This window comes from Fistularia commersonii, chromosome 18 (assembly GCF_037954325.1).
Source record: "Fistularia commersonii isolate RoL2024-O1a breed Wild chromosome 18, RoL_Fcom_v1.0, whole genome shotgun sequence".
NCBI classification, from domain to species: domain Eukaryota; kingdom Metazoa; phylum Chordata; class Actinopteri; order Syngnathiformes; family Fistulariidae; genus Fistularia; species Fistularia commersonii.
This window is the reverse complement of record NC_141301.1, coordinates 13,096,601-13,120,500: the sequence shown is the minus strand read 5'-3', so window position 1 is coordinate 13,120,500 and position 23,900 is coordinate 13,096,601. Positions and strand designations below refer to the sequence as shown.

Genomic DNA, 23,900 nt, shown 5'->3' with positions numbered 1-23,900 from the left:
ATCACATAGCACCCCTGACACTTTTCTCCACCCATTCCAACCTGCTTGGACCCGTCTCTTCACCTCTTTTCCACACTCTCTGTTGCTCTGGACTGAGTGGGTGAATGCCGTCCGAAATCAAAATCCAAAATATACTGCTCAAAAAAATAAAGGGAACACTTGAACAACACAATGTAACTCCAAGTCAATCCCACTTGTGTGAAATCATAGTGTCCACTCAGGAAGCAACACAGATTCATTTTGACTTGTTTTAAGGACATTACATCAAAGTTGGATCAGCCTGGAGTTTGTTTTTACACTTTAATTTTGAGTGTGATTCCTAATCAGACCTCCATGGGTTGATACAATTGATTTCCATGGATCATTTTTGTGTGATTTTGTTGTCAGCACATTCAACTGTGTAAAGAGCAAAGTATTTCATAAGAATATTTCATTCATATAGATCTAGGATGTGTTTTTTGAGTGTTCCCTTTATTTTTTTGAGCAGTATAGTTTGTTGATCCCAGAGGAAATTGGGCGATCCAAGATGCTCCATGCATAGAACAATTAATATCCAGTCTAAGGCGCAAGGTGTGAAAGCACTTTATAGGTGGAGACCATTTACTACATTACATTACATTACATTACATTGCATTTGGCAGACGCTTTTATCCAAAGCGACTTACAATAGAATGGATTCAACAATAGAATGGATACTATATCTGAAACACGTGCACGCTTAGAGGCCCTTACTCTTTCGGCGCATTAGAAACAAAACAAACAGGTCGGTAATGCTGGGAATGTAAAACATCAACGACGCCGATCAGTCGAGTATCTCAACTGCAAGGAGTTCTCTGTGTCGAATCTCGAGTCGGCCATTGTTGTTACGGCCGACCCGGCCGCGCACGGCGATCGACCGCACCCCTAGCGTGCACGTGAGGGTTGCGTGTTCCTTCACCTCTGATTGGTCATCAGGTTCAGGTGAGCGTAAGCAGGTCGTTGGGAGCAGGCGTGCAGAGGGAACGGCAAAGTCAGCTTGATGAGGACCGAGGAGAAAAAAAACGAGACGTTGGGCCGAGAAATGAGCGCCGGTCGAATTTGGCGTCGTCTTTTCGCCGCTTTCGGAGGTGGACATCGTTTGTCAGGAGATCCTGAAAATCCATTAGGGGTGAAATTATATCAAACAAATTACAGCGAGGCAGACCTCGCTCATTAAATCTGTGAGATGCGCCTGTGCACCATCAACGAATCTGCCGGTGTGTCGCCGAATGTTCATCAAGAAAAACATCAAATTGAAAAGGTAAGTAAATAGGTTATTTTATATTAATTTGTTGTTTTTTTTCCATGAGAAGCTATATTTCTCTTGGAATTGATTGGAGTTGATTTGCAGCCGCTCCCTGGTTGTCGGAAAAAAAAATGCTGTTTTTAAACCGAAGTGTGACGAAGGGGAATGCATGTCAGGATCGACGGGGAAACAAAATCCTCGCAACAGAATCCAATAATGACAACTTCCCCGTCAGACGGGCAAACAGCGCCGGAGTCAAAGCAAAGCAAAGACTGTTTGCTTCTTTGGAAATCTCGACCAATTCTGGATTGTTCTTTCTCTGCCTTTTGTTTGTGTTTTTTTATCCCCGAGACCTTCAATCGGTGCTCTGCAGATCCCGAGGGATTATCAATGTTCGTGTGCCTGATTTTCGCTCAAGCTTTCGGACAGAAACTTGCATCCAATCGGCCGTGTCTTAAAACCAATCTCGTGTTAACGTTTTCGACGTGTTTCAGATGTCCATAATTTGATGTAATGATGCGGTAAAAATGTTTGTCTACGACAAACGATCGATCTGAAAAATCCCAATGAGCTAAATCGAGATGAGCTCAACGTAAGAGGCCTTCAAGACACGACGGAGTTTGCAGGTTCTCCATCGGGGTACGAATGAGGAAACGAACGGTTGCGTGCATCTATTTGTGATTGGCTGATAGACGGGCGGTCGTCTGGTGCCATTAATACGTTAAAACTTTATCAAATCTCTCCTCCAAATTCTCTCCTCAAAGACACCTCTCATCCAAGAGGCTCATTTATGGGTTAAAACAGCTTCAGGGGATGATCGGGAAATCGCAGTCGTGAAACACGGTCAGTTCCACGAACACACCGATAGTTTAGACAAACGGAAATGGTGACAAATAGTGTTATTTAAAGAATCTTTACAAACTCAAAACAATCTTGGACTGTCGGCAAAGAAATGCGAATCGTCTTTCCTGAGCTCACAGGTGCGGCCAGAATGTGTTGGAAATGGATTTGTGGGCGGAGGAAAAGAAGACAGGAAGAGAAGTTGAAGATTAGATCGAGGGAGGTGATTGGCTGTGGCGACCGCTTGTATTTATCTTCGTTTCCAAGACAACAAACAACTCATACTCCTTTTTTTTTTAATCGCCAGACACTCAGTTCCTATGTGAAACAACGACCAACGATTTGCCCCTGAAATGGCGGCGTGCAGACGTGTTGAACCCCACAAGCAGCTACGGATGAAAAGATTTTTTTGAAATCTCCCATGTTTTCTCCGTCATTTGAACGTTTTATCATCTCACTCTTGCTTTTTTCTCGTGTATCTTTGAATCAAGATTTAAAAAGAAAAAGAAAAATCCAGGCGACGTCCCTTTCGAAGGGAGTCTTTCCCCGCGAACAGCTCGAATTGTCTCGCTCTGAAAAGGGAATCCAAAGCCAAAGTTGGCGGCTTCTATTGTCATCAACAACGATAAACAGTTTATGTGTATTGATAAGCCGCTGTAAATTTACCAAGTGTTGTATTGTTGGTGTCTGGACCCGATGTGTTCACACACCAACCAGTCTCGCCATTCAGGAAAATGTGAGCGGGCTTGTCTGTGATAATGCGTCATCCTTACGAACCCGAAGGACGCCTTCAGGGGGTTTGAAGGAGTTAAAAATCATCCTTTCTTTTCATTTTAAGGTGGATTATGGGTAAGAAGCAGGGGTGGTAACAGAAAAACCCAAACCCCGTCACGTGGGACCGGTCTTCTGGGGTTCTCTCAGCACCGTTTAATCCCTTTTTGGATTGAACAGCTCATTTTGGGGAAAAGCTCCGGCGATGACGGAGCCGCCCTGGCGTCACAACAACCGTCCCGAGAAGGCCGACTCCTCCGAGACACTGCTGTTTAGTCACTAAAAAAAAAAAAAACAACCTTGAATCTGATGTTTCATTTTTACCCAGCGAACGCATCGCTCGATGGTTTTAGTATTTTCTCATTGTCCATTTCCTGTTTCGGTACAAAATCAGTTTTCCTGTCTGTCTATTGTTTTGGTTTCTTTGTTTGTGGTCGACTCTCTTTGGGTTCATTGATCTTCCTGACTAAGTATCGGCACTAATGTAGTTTCCCCGTCAGTTACTGTGGTCTCCTGAAGCCCCACCGTTCCCCTCTTGACGTCAAATTGTACGTCCTACCTTTTTTCTTTGTGAGAATAATAGAATTGTGTATCGCTTTACTCTCAATCGGTCTTTGTTTGCGTCCGACACGAGGTTGTGTTCGTGTCTTGTTATATGAGCTGTATATTTTTTGCTTTTTTAATCCTTTTTATTCGCCTTTAAATGTGCATTTTGCATTTTCCTTACCAAGCATTTTGCCGTAAATTAAATTAACTTTTTAAACGTACTTTAGTTATTACCTTCATTGTTACAATGAGATAAGTATTGAACGTGTGATATTGATTTTTTTTTTTTTTTTTTGTTAGACATAATTGACCCGTGCCAAGAAATGAACACACAGTTTGACACGAGTCGTCGCTTGTATGCAACGTGATCGCACACCATCTAGACCGAAAGGGCAAAATCCATGGTGGAGATATTTCGACATCTGGCGTTGAGTTACGTCCGCATCCCGAGGGCTATTGGTATTTTTCTTTTGAAAGCGAGGCTGTTGATTGGATCAGATGTGTGAAGTCGGATTGGTTGAAGTTGTTTGCGGCGATTGACACGACCGCGTTCTTCGGTCGGGGGCCTTTCGGTCCACGTCGACACGTGTTCACGACTTCTAGAACACCGTAAATAATGGGAGAGCTTTTACAACGTGAGCTGCTCCATCATTTGTTTTTTTTAAGGGCCGTCTTGGTGTTCTCACACCGTGATATCGCACTTCTCCCTCCTGTTTAAACACCGCCTTGTAACGAGCTTATTAAATATACGGCACGCTATAAAAATGTTAAAGCTTCTCGGAACATAAAGCGTTCAGTAGCACGACTTCTGCAGAGACCAAACAAAATAACAATGTTGTCGGTGCAAAAAAACAGACCCGTACTCAGTATTACATGTAATTTATTTTGCTTTCTGTGCCGGTGTGGTATGAAATGATATCAAACATTATAATTATATCAAAGTGTGGTAGCTGGAGAAGGGCTTGTGGTTTTAGGCTTGTATATGAATATATTTGTTGTGTTCATGTGTGCGCATGTAGCTGTTTTTCCTTCTTAGCGGTTTCAACAGCAGGAAATAATGTAAACATGTCCTTAATCCACCCATGCAAATGCTGATTTATTTATTCATGCAATGCTTTGCACTCTTGCCTCCCGGCACGAAGGCTGCTGGCAAAGAAAAAGAAACAGAGAGTTACTTAGAGACCCTAAATTGAATAGTTGTGATTGACAGGTGACCGTCCGCCACTTGGCTCCGCCTCCAGCGAGAGGTCATCGCTAAAAACGATGAGTGAATGAATTTCTCGTCCGTATTTCGATTTCCTTCTTTGCGTTTGCTGCTCCGAGCTTTCTGGAGCGATCCAGGCTGCACAAAATAAAACTTGACATTAAAAGTGAGAAATAAAGCCGTTGTCATGGCGCCGGTGCCTCCGGACCAGATCTGGGCATTTGACAGGCCGAGGGGCCACATCCGACCTGTTTTGCTTTTTTATCCGGCCCGCGTAACAATTTTCTTTGAGTACTTGAAATGTTTTCAATCAAAGAGAGATTAGAAATTTAATTTTGTATGGATGATTACATTTATATGATTATTAGTGATTTAAAGTTGAAATAAAATGCCAAAAAAATTCAATATTTTTGCATATTATTAAATTAAGAATAAGAACAGCTTTATTTATCCCGAGGAAATTGTTGTGCCAGAGTTTCAAGTAAAACATAACAATAATAAATAATAGTAGGAAATTGTATAAACAGTAAAAAAAAAAGGGGAGGGGAGAATAAGAAATACAAATAAAAATATAAAGTGTCAAAGCCAAGGCTATAAAGTGTTTTAAGGTCTTAAGTGCAAAGATTTGATTTGAAATGATCATTTATTTGATTAATTATTACTAAATATTTTTGAAAATTGCAATTTTTATTTCGTTTATTTTACATGATACATAGTTCATGAAAAATTTAATAAGAAATGTGGCCCGTCGGTCAAAATAATTGGACATCCCTGCATTAGACCTTCAAGGTTGCACCTCAGGCGTGAAGATCTAGAGCTGCGTCAACCCACCGTGCTGCGATTTCAGAACCGCAGGTTTTCCCCTATTTTCTGGAGAATGACAGCCTTTATATGTGTGTGTGTGTGTGTGTGTGTGTGTGTTGTTTCCTCTTTCCACATCTGTGTGTGTGTGTGGGGGCGGGGCTGCAAGACCATGCAGATAAAGGAGGAGGAGGAACCCGAGTCCCTCCGACGGACCTCCTCTGTCCTCTTAGTCTGCGTGGAAAGTGGAGGAGAGTGAAGTTCTAGAAGGTTGGAGGTGCTGTGTTGCTCAGTGAAAGTTCTGCGACGTTCATCTTTTTTATTTCGTGGGCAGCCACAAGATTGATGTTAAAGATACAAAAAGGTAAATATTGACTTGACAATCCATTTAGTACATTTGAAGTGGCAGGGGAAATGGGAGTCTAAATGAAGGGAATGTTGTTTTAATCATTTGAATGAACAAATGGGTGTCTTGATGAATTGAATTCTCATATACTTTTAAAAAAAAACAAATGTGTATGTGAGGCTCGGGCAGAATGTATCTTTGTTGAAAATAATTTGAATTAACAGTGGAAATAGATGTCTTGATAATGGGGTTATTTAAGGACTTCTATATATTTTCCCTTTAAAAATATATACATGAGGCTCAGGAAAAATGTGAGTATCTTTGAGAGTCTTAAAAATAATTTGAATTAACAAGAAAAATGAGTGTCTTGATAAATTATTGGAGGAATTTTATATATTTTCCCTTTAAAAAGGAAATCTATTTATATGAAGCTCAGGCAGAATGTGAGTATCTTTGTGCATTTTGAAAATAATTTGAATTAACAAGGGAAAAACGGGTGTGTTTTTTAAATTGATTTTTTTTTTATATATTAACCTTTTAAAAAAAACAAATGTGTACATGAAGCTCAGGCAGAATGTAAGTATCTTAGTGCATTTTGAAAATAATTGGAATTAACAAGGGAAAAATGAGTGTCTTTATTAAATGGAATTTTTATATATTAACCTTTTAAAAAAAACAAACGTGTACATGAAGCTTAGTGCGTCATAGATAATTTGAATTAACAAGGGAAATGGGTGTCTGGCTAAAGGGATTTTTTCAAGGAATTTTATATTTTTTCTTACAATAAAATTAAAAATATACACATATATATGTATATATTTTTGCGGCTCAGGTAAAATGCCGTTGTGCATTTTAAAAATAATTTGGGGGAGTTTGAAGCGTCTGACTGCATTTTACGATCTTGAAATTGAAAGTTCCTCCACCTGACCGGGGCAACATTTCTTCTCGCCCTGCTGGCAGATTTCCCGCCTGCATGACGGGGCAGACGGCGGCCTTTTCATGTTCCCCGTGACGTCATGGCGCCCGCCGCGTCTCTTCGCCCTCCGCATAGCCAAGCGCTGACTCTGAAAATTTCCCGGCGGGTTCCCCCGGCGCCAGAACCCTCCCCTTCCGCCCGTCCGTGAGCGTCTCCGCGCCATCTGACGGCCGCGAAGATGCACGACCCGGCGGCGGGCGAGATATGTCACAACATCACCTGCAACGATACCCTCACCGTGAAGGACGACGGCAAGCCGGCGATCAGCATCATCATGTTCCTGGCCGGCGTGGTGGGAAACATCCTGGCGCTTTTCATCCTGAGGGTTCACCAGAGAGAGCATCCCTCCAGGTCCTCGGTCTTCTGCATCCTGGTGACGGGCCTGGCCCTGACGGACCTGCTGGGCACCTGCCTCCTCAGCCCGCCCGTCTTCATCAGCTACGCCCGCAACATGTCGCTGATAGCGCTGGGGGACAAGGTCCTGTGCGACCTTTTCGGCTTCACCATGAGTTTCTTCGGCCTGGCGCCCACGCTCATCCTGTGCGCCATGGCGGTGGAGCGCTGCCTGGCCATCAGCCACCCCTTCTTCTACTCCGTGCACATCCGCAACAGCTTTGCCAAGCTTGCGCTCTTTTTTATTTATCTCTTCTCCTTCGCCTTCTGCCTGCTGCCGTACGGCGGCTACGGCAAATTCAGACAGTTCTGCCCCGGGACCTGGTGCTTCATCGACATGGACGCCAGCGGGGACGCCGACGCCGACTTGGTCCTGGCCTTCTCCCTGTCCTACTCCACGCTCATGGCGCTGCTGATTTTGGCCGTCTTGGTGTGCAACGGCTCGGTGATCGTCACGCTGTGCCAGATGCACCGAAACCACCTGATTCGCCGCGGCTCCGTCGGTTCGACGGGGAGGAGGAGGAGGTTCAGCCCGGCCTGGTTCGGACACGGGGAAGAGGAGCTGGACCACTTGGTGTTGCTCGCGCTCATCACCGTCATCTTCGTGGTCTGCTCCCTGCCGCTCACGGTGAGGTCGCATTTGTTTTTCTCCCTGTTTGTGTGTGTGTGTGTGTGTGTGTGTGTGTGTGTGTGTGAAACCTGTTCCCGGGATGCCGGTCTCGTATTACTTTTTAAACAAACATGACAAAGCAAAGATATCCAGACAAAAGGAGGAGGGGGGGGCGGAGGTAATGGCCGAAACCGATGTCATTCAGGAAATGCTTGTCGATCCACAAATGCCGCCTGAGGTAATACTGCGTTTTATTCGTGTACGGGCACGAACGCGCTAACCGTCATCCCTTACCGCTGAGCCGTGGGGGGAAAAACAGCGATGATGTTTAAACGCGGAACCAAATACGGTGAAAACTTTGCAAATCGAAGCGATCGGCGGCTCGTGTTTCAGGAAGCGTATCCGCACTCGCGAGATGATCCGCCGCTTTTGTCTTGGAAACCGTCGCGCTGTTTGTGATGGCGTGCGTTTGCCTGCAAGTCTGCAAACCGTCTCCTCCGTCAGAGAGGTGATCTCGTGGGCGGAGGCCCCCGAACCGCCGAGGCGGTTTTGTTTTCTTTGCACTGAACACGCTTTCGTAAATCGGCGTGCCGGCCCCGGAGACCCGAAGGCACCGGTCCAGCTCCGCTTGATCCTGGTTCTAGAAAGCCGAGCGAAGCTGAGCATTCCTAAGGAGGGAAACCGTGGCGTCCGCTGTGGCGGCGGGGATTGTGACGTACGCATCGCAGACCTTTGCGCGGTGGCGTTCTGGCGCTCTCACTTCCTGGAAACGGTAACAAAGTTCTCCTCAACGCCCACTCACGACCCGCGAACTGAGAGCTGCTGTTTCCCATCGCAGCGCGTGCGCCGTGAGGATGGGTTCGATATCCTCTCTTCTTTGTGCAAAATACATATTTGCCTTTTTGAAAAGTGATCCGCACATTCTGTCCTCTTTGAATGAAATGGTTTGCTTATTTAGTAATTCAATAGAGATTAGTCTTTTACTACATGGCTGACGCGCAGCCTTGCTTGCTCAGGTATCCACGCATCCATGTGTTTGTGATTAACGTCCGTGAGACGCCGGTGATGAAACGTTTGAGTAACCCTGCAGACTCAACAGCCGAGTCACAATGAAAACCCTTGTTTGTTTTTTTTTTTTTTCCTCCTCAAAGGAAAGAGAAAAGCAGATGTTAAAGCGCGAGCTCGGGTTTTCTGACCAATAAACCGGTGAATTAAACCACCTATGAAAGTGAGGGAACACAAAGCGCACGTTGCATCCCGCTGATAATGTTAAACGGATTTAATTCTCTGCCGGGATTCGGTCATAATTATAGTTTCTTTTAATTAAAAAAAAAAAAACTTTCAGTGGGGAAAAAAAAAAAAAAAATCTCCTCACTTTGCTGATTTGGCGGGCCAGCATACATTTGTTTAGCCACTGTTTTGTGCAAAGCAGTGCTAAAAAAATTAAGTGGTATAGAAAAAAAAAACAAAATATGGGCCAATTTCTCATAAGACCTGCTATTTTTCCCCTCTTACTTTATTCGTAGGAGTGCTTTATGACCGCTACTGGTCCGTGGGTCATTTGGTACCGGGCCGCACAAAAAGAATAAATAACCTACATTATTTATTCTATTATTTATCCTCTTTATTTATTAATTTTATTTCATTATTTATTTATTTATTATTTACCTGGACAATGTTTTTTTTTTTTTTTTTTTAAATGACCGCATTCTTTCCGTTACATCTGCCTTTGACTCGCTCCTGACGCGTGTCAAGATGCCCGTCTCGGTCACGTGACGCGTTAATGCTAATATTAAACCCGCAAACTTGCAAAATGAGTAAAAACCTGCTTAAAATAGGAATTTATCGCGGCAGACGATTCCCACGCAAAGAGCTCGCTCTGCTTGATATGCGGCGATCAGCTCTCCAATACGGCAATGAAGCCTTTAAAACTTCTTCCCCACTTGGAGACCAAGCATCTTGAGAGGAAAAAAGCGTGAATATTTATATCTTAATATGTATTTATCTGCCGCACCTTAAAGGCCGGTGTGTTGCATTATCGTCAGGTCCGCGGTGCAAAACAGGCGCTTTATATAATCCTCCCAGGCTCGTCAAACCAAATCTTCCGATCTTCAGTGTGATCTATCACCTCTCACGCTGTCGTGAACCATTAGTTTAAGATTGTACACACAGTGTGCGCTACCAGTTGACAGCAGGAGAAGATAAGAAACGACCGACCAATAGAATCCGATGTCCTGAATGTTATCACTGCAGGTGCTGTGTGAAATACTGCATGACGACTATTGACATTTTCTCATGCGTAGAAAACCCAGGCGTGGCTCAACCGACGTTTTAAAAGCCACTACAGAAATCCATTCTATGCCTGTGAGGCCGGACTCTGCGCCTTCTCGTGCAAAGTCAACAAACCCGGTCCCGGCGTCTTGCTTGCACCCGTTTACCTTTCTCCTTATATTTTACGCCGCATCAGAAAACGTTTTATTTTGATTGATTTATCTCTCTATCACGTAGATGTGCATGAAAACACGAGCGCTCTCCGTGATCGTTGTTTTAAGATGGACGAGTACTGAAGAGTTGTTGCAGAAAATAACGAGTAGACGAATCTAAATAAGTTTGATGCCGTCGACATCCATGAATGATTATTACAAATCGGTATTTTCCTCTGGCTTGAAGAGGGTATGTCGTTTGCTAAAGTTGCTGCGGTTGGTCATTATTACTTTATTAACGGCTCCAGACGTTTTCTGCAGGCGACATTTCCAGACTGATAACAGCATCTCCTTTGCATTCCCGCGGGAACTACCTACATTTTACAAATCAATACCAAAATCAATACCTTTTTCCAGTTTTGACATCTTCAGGCTGGTAAAACAACCGGGTAATTATATGGAGAAGATCTGGATCACTGGTAGCTTCCACAACTCAACCTACTGTGTCTTTTATTTTTATTTTTTGTATTTTTTTTTTGTCGACGGGCAAATATGGACATAGACGAGGGATAGAGAACCAAAATAGCTTTGAGCGATTACGGAAAACATTACATTACATTGCATTTGGCAGACGCTTTTATCCAAAGCGACTTACAATAGAGGACATAGGGACTGCAAATACACTTGCAAATACACGATGCACAGGAAATATACAGAACAGTAAGCTTGGGTTGGTGAGTTTTTTTTTTTTGACAAAGACATACGCAAACGTACACACACACTGCAAACAATTGTAAGGAATGCAGCTTCAATTCGATTATTCTTGCAAAGTTCAAGTAAAGGCCTCCCCCGAAAACAAGTGATTCCACAGACCGTTTCGTCAGCCAAGCCAAGTCTCTTTTTCATATCTTAAAAAAAAAAACAATTCGCATTTAATTCTACTAAATAACTCCGTCCCAATGTACCGTTCAATAAATCTAATGTTTTAATGGTCGGCTGTTGATCGAGCGGGGAGTGTATTTCCGGACGCACGTGTGCATTTTACCGAAAGCCGTGACCGATTCCTATTTTCCGGGACGTCAGAGGCGTATTTCATTCTTGCTCCTCAATGTTTACGGAAGCAACTGACAACCCTTTTGATTTTGAATACAATTTTTTTCAATTAAAGAAAAAAAAAAGATGTTTTATGAGTGTTTTGTTGCGCCGGGAGAGGAAGCGGTTTGTCCGTGTTTTCGCTGACGGTAATTGCATCTTGAGTCAATTATCTGCCTATTTTCACTCCGTCCGTCGCATCCCTGTTTTCATTCTTTTCAATCTCTTTCTTAGACAGTTTTTCAAAATATGATACCGCCGCCCTCAAAACATCTTTAGTCTTGTTATTGCCGAAACCATAATATGCAGGAAGCGATCCCATATGCAACCTTGCAGCGTTAGCTTTGCGGAGAGCTGCAGCCTCCGTCCCTTCCCAGCATTGCTTTTCAAACTAATTAGGTTTCCTCTGCAACGTGTGAGGACTTTTTTATGTGGGCGTCGAGCCGCCGCGCCTCCCTGATCCCGAGGAGGGACATGACGGGTTTTTTTTTTTTTTTTTTTTTTGCTTGTACATTGCAAAACCAAAACACTGAACTTGTGCATCCATGCTGAGGTCAACAGGAAGGAATCACTTAGATCAGCGCTCGGACGCTACATAGTTTCCGCGGTGACGTCACGGAAGCGCTTCTTCGGTCACTCTTTCTGTGCTTCGTCCTGAAATAGAAGACGCTAATCCCGCTTCGTTCCACTCGGCGATCGACGGAAGAATGTAATCTATGCGCAAAAGTGTTTAATCAGCACAGAAATAGCCGTGAAGCTCACGTCTCACACACTGAGTGTTGTGTGTAAACACAAAAATCTGATCTTTAACCGCAGAGGACAAACTGCGGGTTGATTAAATCAAAAAAACATTACGAATGAAATGTCGTGATTTGGTTCTGTTTCTCATAAAATGTTTGGAAAAGTGAATTGAACCCCGGCCTTCGACAGATCTGTTAAAATACATCGCTAATGAAAAGAGTTTGTGATTATCGAATCCGAGTTTCTCAGCTCAGTATCGATGATTGACGACTGTCATCAGCCGCTACTGTTCAGGAGGTGATTGCTGATTATCAGCGAGAGGCCGATGGGAGGGGTGATTAAAATTCTTCCCTCGCCCCCTTTTCCCCCGGCGGTATCCATCTTTTCAGCTTATCACCTCGACCAAATAATAAAATTGTACTGCGCGTGGAAATCCGTATCAGCTGCGGGTCTAGATTGTCTCCCGGAGACGCCAGGAGCTGCCGATACGTCTTCCAGGATCAATAACTCCACCGATGTTCATTGGGTCCGGTGACGTAATTGGACTAGAGATATTTTTAGGAATAGGGTTTTCCCCCACAAACATGTTCAGGATCCATCCGACGGGCCGCCGAGGAAAGATTACCCCGATTATCTCACGTTTTTTGGCTCTGTTTAACCAGGTTCACACACACAAGGTCGAGTCCTGGGTTTTAAAAATGTACCGTTTCGTTGCGTAAGACCATAATTTCCACCTCTCCGCGGCGTGGTGTCACAAACGGTGAATGAATAAAAGGAGGAAATTCAGACGTGACACAAACTCTCTGGCTCATAGAATTACAACTTTCCCCCAAACACATGGTGAGCACATAAAAACCCCCTCGGAGCCAATAGAGACCAACATGTCAGCCATGTGTTGTTTTGCACGGAGACTTGGACGGACCGTGAACTTGAACGCCCGCCGTGAAATTAACCCGCTTTGGCGGCGCGTTCAAGATTATAAGATTAGTAGATGACGGTTGAAATCTGTAAACTATTTTCGGGGAGGGAGGGAGGGAGAGGGGGGTCGCTTTTATGTCACGACTCACAAATGTTTTGCATGACGGCTGCGTGCGTGCGAAAGTTGTTTCGTCTTTGTTTCATATCTAGAAATTCCTAATTCTGGCTTGTGAGAACATTAAACGCCCATCTTTGGAAAGGTGTGAGCGGGTGGATGTCGATGACATGCGTAGTTGAAGGAATCAGGGACTTAATTGCAACCAGACGGTTTCAAGAGAACATTAGGTCGTGTTTATCAGCCAACGCGATCAAAAACACACAAGATGGAAGAAATGAATCTCTCAGCCATCAAGTGTTCCCAACATGTCCTCCAAAGAAATGTTAATATTGTTTTGTAAATAAAACAACTCAGCAACCATTTGGCAATTATGTAATGCTAACATTTTCACACATTTATTCAGATAAAACACCCAATCACAAGAGGTTATACCTCACTGGAATATATTTAAATATGTATTTCATGTTGTCTCGCTCCTGGTTTTAAATCCGTTTTTAATTTTAGTTGCACAGGCACGTCTCCGACGGCATTTTGTTGCAATTCATTCCGACGGGCTGTAATAAGAAGTCAGAGGAAGGATTCCCTGGCGAGAGACGCCCAACATACAGCAGATGGATGCTTTAATAACCGTACCAGAGGAAAATAATCTTTCTGTCTTGAACTGTGCCTCTATATAATACATGATGAATTAATATTTAAAAATGAATTTTAAAAAAGTATTATTGAAATTACAAAATTAAACCCTAAAAATATTGTTGAGTTAAAAGAGAAAGTCTTGTCACAGTGGGAAAATTTGCCAGTGGAATTTATTTGAAAATTAACTGGTAGGATGTATAAGAGAAGGGGGTATAATGTTTACAAGGCTAATCTGGTTATTAAATCAATTTTTGTTTTAATTTTGATTTTTTTTTTTTGCCATCATTTTTGGTTTTTTTATAGAAATAAGAAAAGATCATTTTAATAATGTCACGAGCAAAAAAACATTTTGTTTTTCAAATTTTGAAGCAAAAAAGACATTGCAAAGTTACTTTTTCATTTTTTCCTTGCCTGTTTTTTTTTTTTTTTTTGTAACCCACCGTATAAAACCCCCCCTGTGAGAAAAGATGCGCGGGCCGCACTAACACAAAGATTTGATTTAAGGCAGGGGGCCACAAAATATTGCTCCGAGGGCCGCGAGTCTGAGACCCCAGCTTTAAATCATCTGTGGGTTGTGGTCTGAATACCTCAGGGAGCCACAGCCTCCACAGCCAAACATTGAATATCCAAACCGAGCGCTTGATCCCTGTCGTTCCCCGCCGGCGGCGGCGCCGTGGTTATCGCTTCGGAACACGAAGGACTCTGGTTCGATTCCGACGAAGGGATCTTTCTGTGTGGCGTTTGCACGTTTGCACAAAATCACGCAGCAGGTTAAGTTGCTCGTTTCTTCAAAACATATTCAAAGTAATCCTAAGCTAAAAGGTAAACATCAATATAATGCAATGTTTTCAGGTTCTTGACACGTCACTCCTGCGCCCTTTCATCCGTCCAGGGAGTGACCGGATTATATTCGTGTGTCAACATTCTTGCTGTTGCATGCCAACCTTTTTGCATGATTTACCGTATTTACAAACCACACTTCCTTGTTTTGAAACCCCCCGGCTCCCTCCAGTGCACTGCCGTCACCCCGGAAGCTGATGCAGAGCGTGAAAACACACGCAACGCTTGTGGGGAAAAAGGTCATGAGAAATTCTCGATGTCGATTTGATAAATGAAGAACTCAGGGGAGCTGTCCTTCCCCTGAATCTTTGATCGATGTTGTTTATTAGTCTCCATATTACGGTCGGTTAATGCATCCTGTGTCTTCCCAGCAGACAGAAACAATAACACACACTTAAATATGTGTGCTAGTCAATAAAGCGTATACTGATATTGATAAAATAGCTTAATTTCCACCACGCCATCGATATGAGACGGGCTGCTTGATGAGAAATCCGACATCCGCCTGCACTGTTGTAACTCATGCCGTCTCCAACACATTTCCATTTGTTCCCTTATTGAGTCAGTTTCTCGCATCTCACATCCTCTCGATTGTTTTCTGTTTTGTGGGTTTTTAACCTGGTCGACACGGTGGTTGGCGCTTCCGCCTCACAGCATGAAGGGCCGTTCGATTCTCAATGGCGGGGAGGGTTTTTTTCATGTTTTCCGTGTCTGCGTGGGTTTCCGTCGGTTTCTCTAGTTTCCTCCCGCCGTCGAAAAAACAGGCGGGAGGTTCATTGGAAAAAACACCCGGACGTGTGAATGCGATCGACCGGTTCAGGTTGAACCCCAACCTCTCGCCCAAAAAGCGTCTGAGAAAGGCTCCGGCGTCCCCGCGCCCCTAACTGCGGGAAAAGCGGTAAATAAATCAATGATGGATGGGTGTTTAAGCTATTTTCCACGTGCTCACCTCTGTTTGTCATTTTCACATCATATCGCTTTCATACTCCGCTCTATTCGGTTTTTGAGCGTCTGTCGCAGCAGGTTTTTGAACGTAACTCTGCTGATAAAAGAAGATTTGTTTACCGGCAGGGCGTAATTGTCGAACACATCTGATTGGATGCTGCAATATTGAGTAACAAGGCCATGTTTGGTGACTATCGATATGCCCTTTATAACCAAGATAGTTCCCACATTTGTTGGTCTACTGCACATATCCTGCGTACAGGATGGCGTGGGAGGACTCAGTGTCTGCTCACTCTCGGGGAGTTCAACGCAGGGCCACATCTAGAGACCCACTGTGCAACCGTTGAATTTCTTCTTCACATTAAGGGACAATCCGGAGCCTTCGCTTGACCTAAAAAAATAATGCAAAGAGAACCGAGAACCGCACAATTCACATCTCGGCGTGTAAACACTAAATAGTGTTCCAGCTTAAGTGTGAACTTTCCTAAGAATACACCTTGGAATCACACAGAAGATCACGGGAGCATTAGCAGAATTCGAAGTCTACTGCATATTTTACTTGCGATAATCCGAAAACCAGTGCGATGACAATGACGAGTCGAGATCCTGAAAGCGTTCCAACAGAAACACAGTTATTTCTGACACGCAGATACCATAAGTCCGGTTCAGACAAGTGCTGGAAGACAATCACCAGCGCAACTTTGCGGCAAACATTTTCCAAAACTCCTCTGTGTGTTTCGTAAACCGGCCGAAGCACGCAGGAGCCGGGACACAACGCAGGGATGGAAAAAAGCAACAACCTCATCCCCGTCGCAGCCAGCCGCCTCTCTCTCTCTCTCTCGTTAAAAAATCCCCTCTCTGAAAGGCCTGCAACCTCACTGCTTCCGACTCTCGTCCTCTTAATGATTCTGTATTGAAGCAGGATCAGGAAGAGAGCGAGCGAAGGACTCCTCCAGGTCCCGAGATGGACAATAATAGGGCCGCGGAGTGTGGATATCCATTACACGATCTGTTTCCTGAAAGTCGCGGCGATCTTCGGCCCCCAGATAGCATCTGCTGTCAGACTGCGTCCGAGTACTTAGTCATTAAGCTAATATGAAGCTGAAATAGAACATCGAGATAAGCAAAGCGTCCCTACGGTGGCGCAGCGGTTAGCGCTTCGGCCTCACAGCACCGAGGACCCTGGTTTCCGACGAAGGGGGTTTTCTTTTTAGAGTTTGCTTGTTCTCCCCCCCCCCCCCCCCCCGGTTTTCTCCGGTTTCCGCTCACAGTCCAAAAAAATGCAGCGGGTTAATTGGAAAAATCTGGAAAATAGCCCCGATTGAGCGAATGAACGTCGTTTTGTTTGTATTCGTGGGCCTGTGATTGACTGGCGACGGGTCCAGGATCAGCGCAGACGATTGATGGATGGATGGATGGATAAGAGAAGCGGCTCCGGTGTCGAGTTACACAAAAAGACAACCTATCCATCCGGTTTTGTCGTTCTTTAGTCGGACAGATTTGGGATTTTATGCAGGGCAAAGCTATTTTAGCAATTGCTTTAGCATTTTTTTGGAAATGCTCTCATAGACAGAACAGAGGTAAAGAAACATTCATGAAAGGACAAATCAAGGACTGTTATTCTAACCGCACACATCTTTGCAGGGATGTGGAAGAGGAAATGATTTTATTATTTTTATTATAAATTTGACTGCTGCATTTAGCCCATCATGGATGAACCACGAGCAGAAGGCAGCTAAGGGGAGCAGTCGGGGTTCAGCGTCCCGCTCAACAACACTTAGACAGGCTAGGAGGAGCCGGGAATCCGACCGGGAATGTTCGTCTCCGAGGGCGACCGGCGTAACCCTCTCCGCTTCCATCACCCGCTCTCTCATTTCCGACCGAAGATGCATCGGTCGTCCCTGTGAGCAGGGGCCCTCGGGCCGGAGCAAATGGTTTCATCGATTGAAAACCGCAACTCATTTGCGCAGGCGTAGGAAAATTCATCCTATGCAGTCACTCGTGCCTCGAAGGAACACGTGAACGTACTTGTTCTCGGGGATATAAATGTTTCAGTGTAATCGCGGTATGCCTCTTCAAAGCCTCTCCGCATCGGCACTATTCTGTTGTTTACTGCGTCTGCGCTCGCCGGCGCGTCGGGCCCACGCATTAATACGCTACTGTTTAAGGAGCGCTTGACATCTCATCGGTTTGAGTCCCTCGGCCTCGCAGCGCCGGGAGCAGACAGCCGGTGATTTGTGTCCCCGTCCGGAGGCTTCGGGTCTGCCGCGAAGACCATAAGAGGCAGGGTGGCATGTCGGAACAGGAGCATTGGTCCAGGGTGGTAACGTGGGGAGAGAATATGAGGATGAATGTCTGTTTGAAATGTCTCTGGCTCCCTTTGGATGACGGTAAAGATCGCCCGCCTGCGGATCTCAAGAGAAATAAGTCACTTGGTTTGTTAGCGTGTTTTTGTTCCGCTAAGATTTATTGGCGTGAATTCAAGTGCCGTATCGTTTCCAGTGTGATTCTTGCTCGTGAGCCGACGCGGAAAACGGTCTCTGTATGTTTGTCAGGGTCAAGAGGTGTTCACGCAAACATCTATTTTCATCATTCTCATCATCGCTTCTGTGATATACCCTAGTGCGGCATGTGGCATTTAGTGTATTTAGTATTTACCGTAATTTCCGTGCTATAAGCCGCTACTTTTTTCACACTGCGGCCTAAACAAAGATGCGGCTTATTTATGGATTTTTTCGGGCCAAAGAGCTTCATGCCGCCAAAACTTCTGGCCTCGTCAAAATGAAATTACCGTGAAATTATGAGGCCTTCGATTCCGACACCGAAGAGCACTTTAATGGTTTTAGCGCGCGGGAGGAAGACCAAGATAGCGATCGGCTGGAGGAGGACAAAGTGGGGATGGAAAATGGATGGATATGGACTATTTCTTATTTATTTTTTATGTTTTTCATCAGCCGTGTTATAGGCACTGCTCGGAAAAAACATGTCCGGTATGTATTTGTGGATGTGTATGTATTTAATTAAAGTTAAAAAAAAAAATTCTGTGTAAATATCTGTGCAGACGGACATTGTGGCTTATTGCAGCCTATATATGTAAACATGTATTTATTTTGCTATTTTTAGCCGGTGCGTCTTTTACATTCACGTGCACTCAATAGTCGGGAAACTTTGGTAGTGTCAGTGGGATTAAAAAGTGTTCATAACTGTAAATGTGTGTGTGTGTGTGTGTGTATGTGAATGCTCTGGACTTATGTAATACAGCATGTATAAATAATAAAACCCCGAGTACAGGATAAGCGGTAGATAATGGATGGATGGATGTTGCTTTATTTATATTATTTTATATAAATAAGACACTGCAGGATGAGCAGTAGATGATGGATGGATGGATGTTGCTTTATTTTATATTACATTTTTATATAATTATTAGCGCCCATGTGGCGGTTTGTATTCCCGGCTCCTCCTGATGATCTGGTTGCATCCAAGTTGAGCTGGAAAAACGAAAAAATACACACATCTGCTGCCCAGTTAGGGATGGATCAAAAAAAAAGGCGACTAAATAGAGGTTTGAGAAAAAATCTGCACACCAAAAATGCTCTTAAAATAAAGATAATTATTTTACATATTGTACAAAAAACATATATACATATCTGGTGAAGATCTGAAGAGAAGCCTATGTTTGCTCGAAACATCATGTGAAAATACGTTTTTTAAGTACTATATGTAAAATGAATGATCCTGCGGATGTGGATGTTTTTCAAACTTCTATTTATCCAAGTTGAGACCATCAACCAGTATTTTACAAGCAATACATCCATGCAAGTTCAACCGCTGCGATTGATTTTAATGAATTATTAGGTCGTAAGATACCATGTGGTGATAATTTCCTCCCTCAATCACTGTTTGTTGTTGCTTTCAAATAAGTAAAAAAAAAAACAACGGCGTTTCTTACGACATGGGTTGTGAAAGTGGCCAAACGTCACACCACTTGAAGAAAAAGAACATCAACTTCCCTCAGTTACAAACAAACATCTGGTCATCATTTCTTTCCACTTGTTCTCCGACGTCATTCGACACACCAGAACGGACGATCGCGATTTGGGGGGTTTCACCTTTCAACTATCTTTTGGGCGTGGGTGAAGATGTGTGTGAATTAAGTTAATGAGTTTGGAAAAGCACATAGTGAGGCGGGTGTCTGGTGGTCTGGTCGCACCCGGATCTGGACTCGCTCCTCGTGCACGGCCACCTCACCCCCGCCTCCGTCTCCGGCTCATTCATTGTCATTCCAGGCCTTAGCAACGGGGGAAACATTTACCCCGATGAACCACAACACTCAATCTGCACGGGCCATTAATTCGGTCGGTGTTTGTTTGTTGAGTATCTGATGAAGGAAATGGGGGAAATGTTGAAAGAGAAGAACAGCGAGGTGACAAAGCGGCTTCCTGGCTCAGCTGCTGCTTCGGCCCTTATTGAGGATGACGAAGCGGCCGCCGCGTTCGAGCCTGGCTGCAGTTTGTCATATCTTACGGGTCAAAGCAGGAAACGCTGCGGTGCCGTTCTCCAAAACCGCAAACCGTACATCCGAAGACACTCACAAACATCCGAGGCATTCATTGGATTACAGTCAGATAACGCAAGCAATACGATTGAGTAAAAACCGACAACTTCTCCTTTCAACTCTTCCCTTCAGGGGTTGCTGCAGTGAATCAACGTTCACCGTTTAACCCTATTCTTTGCGTCCTCCTCTCTCACACCTACTAACTAAAAAAAAAAAAAATCTCACCCGCTAACTGTAAATTATAATAATTTATCTGTATATATGTTCATAACTGTGCAAGACTACATAACAGCTACATGTACAATATTTTTACATACTCTTGTGCACTCCTTGTCTTTCACTTATTAAGACACTCTATAGTTTATTTGAATTTCTTACTCTCACTTTTTTTTTTAAACTGTTTTTTTATACAATTTTCTACTATTATTTATAATTGTTATATTTTTCTTGTAACTGGCACAACAATTTCCTTTGGGATAAATAAAGTTGTTCTTATTCTGAACTTCATATCCTCTCTCACGACGGCCATAAATCTTCTCTTCCTCTAGACCAGCGGTCGGGAACCTATGGCTCGCGAGCCATATATGGCTCTTCCGGTAACGGCATATGGCTCCCAGACAATTTTGAGTTAAAAAAATAAATCAGTTTGGAATTGACTGTGGTATTTCTTCATAATACTGTGTCGTTTTAAAGTAAACAACAATTGGTTTTGAAGATAAATTTCACGGGTCGCCCGTCGCTCGGGTCGGGAACCATTGGCTTCCGAGCACGTCTGGGTCATTTTAAAGGTGATGAAATTAATTTTTTATCAGATAGACGACTAGTTTACCGTGCATTCCAGGCTGCGTGGACGGAGGAATTTGCATTTGGATCTGCGGTACGTCTAATATGCAATGATGAAATTGGATCGATGAAACGGTCAAATATAAAGCGGCACTTCGAAACAAATCCATGCAGCGCCAGAGGTTGCATTAAAAGTAAGACATCTTTAATTTACTAGATGTTAAAAATACTATATGGCTCTCAATGAAATATATTTGGAAATATTTGGCTTTTATGGCTCTCCCAGTCAAAAGGGTTCCTGCGCCCTGCTCTGGACCTCCAAATCCAGCATCTGTTTACCAATATATTCACAATCCCTTCTCTATGCATGACCCAACCATCTCAGTCTGGCTTCTCTGACCTTCTCTCCAAAACATCTAACATCTGCTGTTCCTCTGTTAGACTCATTCCTGATCGTATCCATCCAGGTAACTCCCAAAGAGTACCTTATTATCTTCATCTCTGCGACACTGACGCTGAACTAATAAGCATCAATCTGGTTTTAAGACCGAAACGGCAAAAGAGCGGCTAATATCTTCACCCGTGAGAGCGGCTTCCATGATGGATCGCGGCTTCGCCTGTTCGTTTTGACGTAAAATATATTGGATGGGGATTTTGAGGCATCGACAAGACAGGGCTTTTTATGGAGGCGTATGATTTCAAAATTGTTCTCTAGATACAGAAATGGTGCCCCGGAGAGGACGGAGGCAGTACGGATGTTGAGATGAACTGCTCACTCCGGATTTTTTCTTTAATGACTGTGGGTTTGCAAAGGTGGGCTGTGTTTGTGAACAGGAATAGACTTGACTCGGCCCCAAATTTCCTGGTATGTTGGACCCAGAAACGTCCAAGTGATTGATGAGCCCTCGCTTACAATCAAACAGCAGCGTATCTTTCTGTAAATCACGACCGCGGGACTGAAAAAGCGCCAGATACCATCATTGTGGTATGACAGAAACAAGGTTTTTATTTTCCCGTCTGTTATAACTGTAAACTACTTCGCGCATAATCCTTCATTTTTTTTTTTTTTCCATTTGATAGGAAAAAATCTGGGTTATCACAACACCGTGCAAACCTTATCGCGTTAATCTGCTCCTGGGACGTGTTGACTGTCAACACTAACCCAGTCAAAACGAATGAACGCGTGCAGCAAAGCACGAGGCTGATAAATAAGGGAAAGTGCTCAAAATACCCAAGATGCTGGCTGAGATAAGGAGTTATGGAATCATGCAAACAATCACCTGACCCTTCCTGAGCGCTTAGATTTCAGCCTTCATCCCCTTTTTTAAAATAATGATAAACACGTGGAGCTGTTACAGATTTGCACAAACAGGCTTTGGCTTTTCATCGTCTTCATTCTTGAACCGATGCCTCATAAATCCCCACAACTCCCACTGACTTGCGTTTTATGAATTATAAGTTGAAAGCAATAATTTAACCCCGACTCTCTTGTTTTGTCAGATCGCCGGCTTCGTCAACGCCGTCCACCCGTTTTGCAGCGACAACAAGAATCTGACGGCCTTCCGCTTCTACGCCCTCAACCCCATCGTGGATCCCTGGATCTTCATCATCTGCCGCAATTCGGTGTTTCGCCATCTGTGCTCCGTGTTGAGCTGCTGCTTCAACGGCGGCGCCGTGAGGACCAACGCGCGCCGCTCGCTGCCGGTACCTCTAGACGGCCACGCGCAGCGTAACCCGCCAGACGTGACGGCGGCTCCACAGGACATGTACTCCAGTTGTCCTCGGTGACCCGCCGGGAACTTCCAACCACAACAGAGATGGACTGAGTAGGCCTGGGAATCCACGTCTGATGACAAACCCACATCCACTCAAAAGTTCCGGCTCCTGAGTCCCGTGACCTAACGGTTGGAAAAGTGGTTACATTAAGTGCCGGACTTTCATTGACTCAAGTATCGTGAAACAGAACAGGAGCAAAGCAACAAGCGACGCCTCAAACACTGAGAGACAACATGCATTCCAAACATACACAGACTCTGGTAAATATATATATACATGTGGACGGACGAGATGTTTCGCTTTCAAAATCATCAGGATCTTTCTCTGCTCGTCGAGATCCTTTTGGCAACGAAGGCATGTAACTCCGCGTCGAACCCGAAAGTGAAATAGGTTTTAATATGTCGGTATTTAATAGCCAGTCAAAACTCATCCACTCACGTCGCTTATGTTATGTATTTCTAGTCATTGTTAAATTAAAATGCCCACATTTTAAATGGGATCGAAATAGTTTACACTGCTTTAGTCTTAATTGCTACTATCTATTGCAGTGAACTGCTTTGCACAATTTTTTCACTGTAATAAATAACACTTAAACTGCAGGGAAAACATATTGTTCTGAAGTTGCTTTCTACATAAAGTGTAATACATAATGAAGGGACATGTTAATTTCTGTAGATCATGATATAATGCATTGTTACAAGTTCTTGTGGGCTAATTTCATAGACAAGAGTTGCATCATATTAGACTATTATGATTCATAATATAACAAACAAGGCTGAACACATCATGGCACCAGAACAGAGATTTAGCAATTAAAACTTGATTCAGACATGATTGCATCCAAGATTTGATGCGAGTCCAGCGCGAAGCTATCAAATCTGGATAAACAAAACATTTGGAAACACTGTCTGTGGGCCTGCAGGCGGTGAGCCGTGAGGTTGCAGAAGGAAATACGACTTTATAAGAAGTCACCGAATTAGAAATCGAAATGTTTCTCGGAAAGTGGCCTGTCTGCGTCTATCTCGTTTCCAGCCCTCTCTCCTCTCCAGCCCCAACTCCATGCAAAAAGAGCATTATCTGAAGAGGAATTATCTACTATCCGCTTGTCTTGCACTTTTGGTGGAGGGGGATCTGGAGCCCTCTGGACCGACCGCCTGTCAATCACATCAGGCCATTCAGTCTCTTATTCACATGCCTGGTCAGTTTAGGATCTTCAGTTAACCTATTGCGTGTTTTTGACCTCGGGGTCAGGCACTGGGAGAACGTGCAAACACCGCACAGGAGGCCGTCGGTCGGAATCGAACCGGGGACCTTGTTTC

At 44.0% G+C, this 23,900-nt stretch overlaps 1 protein-coding gene across 2 annotated transcripts; it reads left to right on the top strand.

The window, feature by feature from the left end:
• The first annotated feature begins 1,003 nt into the window (after nucleotides 1-1,003).
• On the top strand, nucleotides 1,004-23,631 carry ptgir (prostaglandin I2 receptor). Of its 2 annotated transcripts, none has more exons than XM_086164768.1 (3): nucleotides 1,004-1,279; nucleotides 6,733-7,769; nucleotides 22,306-23,631. In XM_086164768.1, exons 2-3 carry the CDS (start codon nucleotides 6,927-6,929, stop codon nucleotides 22,591-22,593), a joined length of 1,131 nt encoding a protein of 376 aa, XP_086020894.1. In that variant the 5' UTR covers nucleotides 1,004-1,279; nucleotides 6,733-6,926; the 3' UTR covers nucleotides 22,594-23,631. The 2 variants fall into 2 exon arrangements, with proteins under 2 accessions (XP_086020894.1, XP_086020893.1); XM_086164767.1 differs by lacking the exon at nucleotides 1,004-1,279 and adding an exon at nucleotides 5,652-5,790.
• Nucleotides 23,632-23,900: the final 269 nt, after the last annotated feature.

Excerpts from the sequence above, each read along its gene's own strand:
- ptgir (XM_086164768.1), top strand. The coding sequence starts at position 6,927 with ATGCACGACCCGGCGGCGGGCGAGATATGTCACAACATCACCTGCAAC. Across the intron at positions 7,770-22,305 it reads TCTGCTCCCTGCCGCTCACG|ATCGCCGGCTTCGTCAACGC; the intron begins GTGAGGTCGCAT and ends TTGTTTTGTCAG.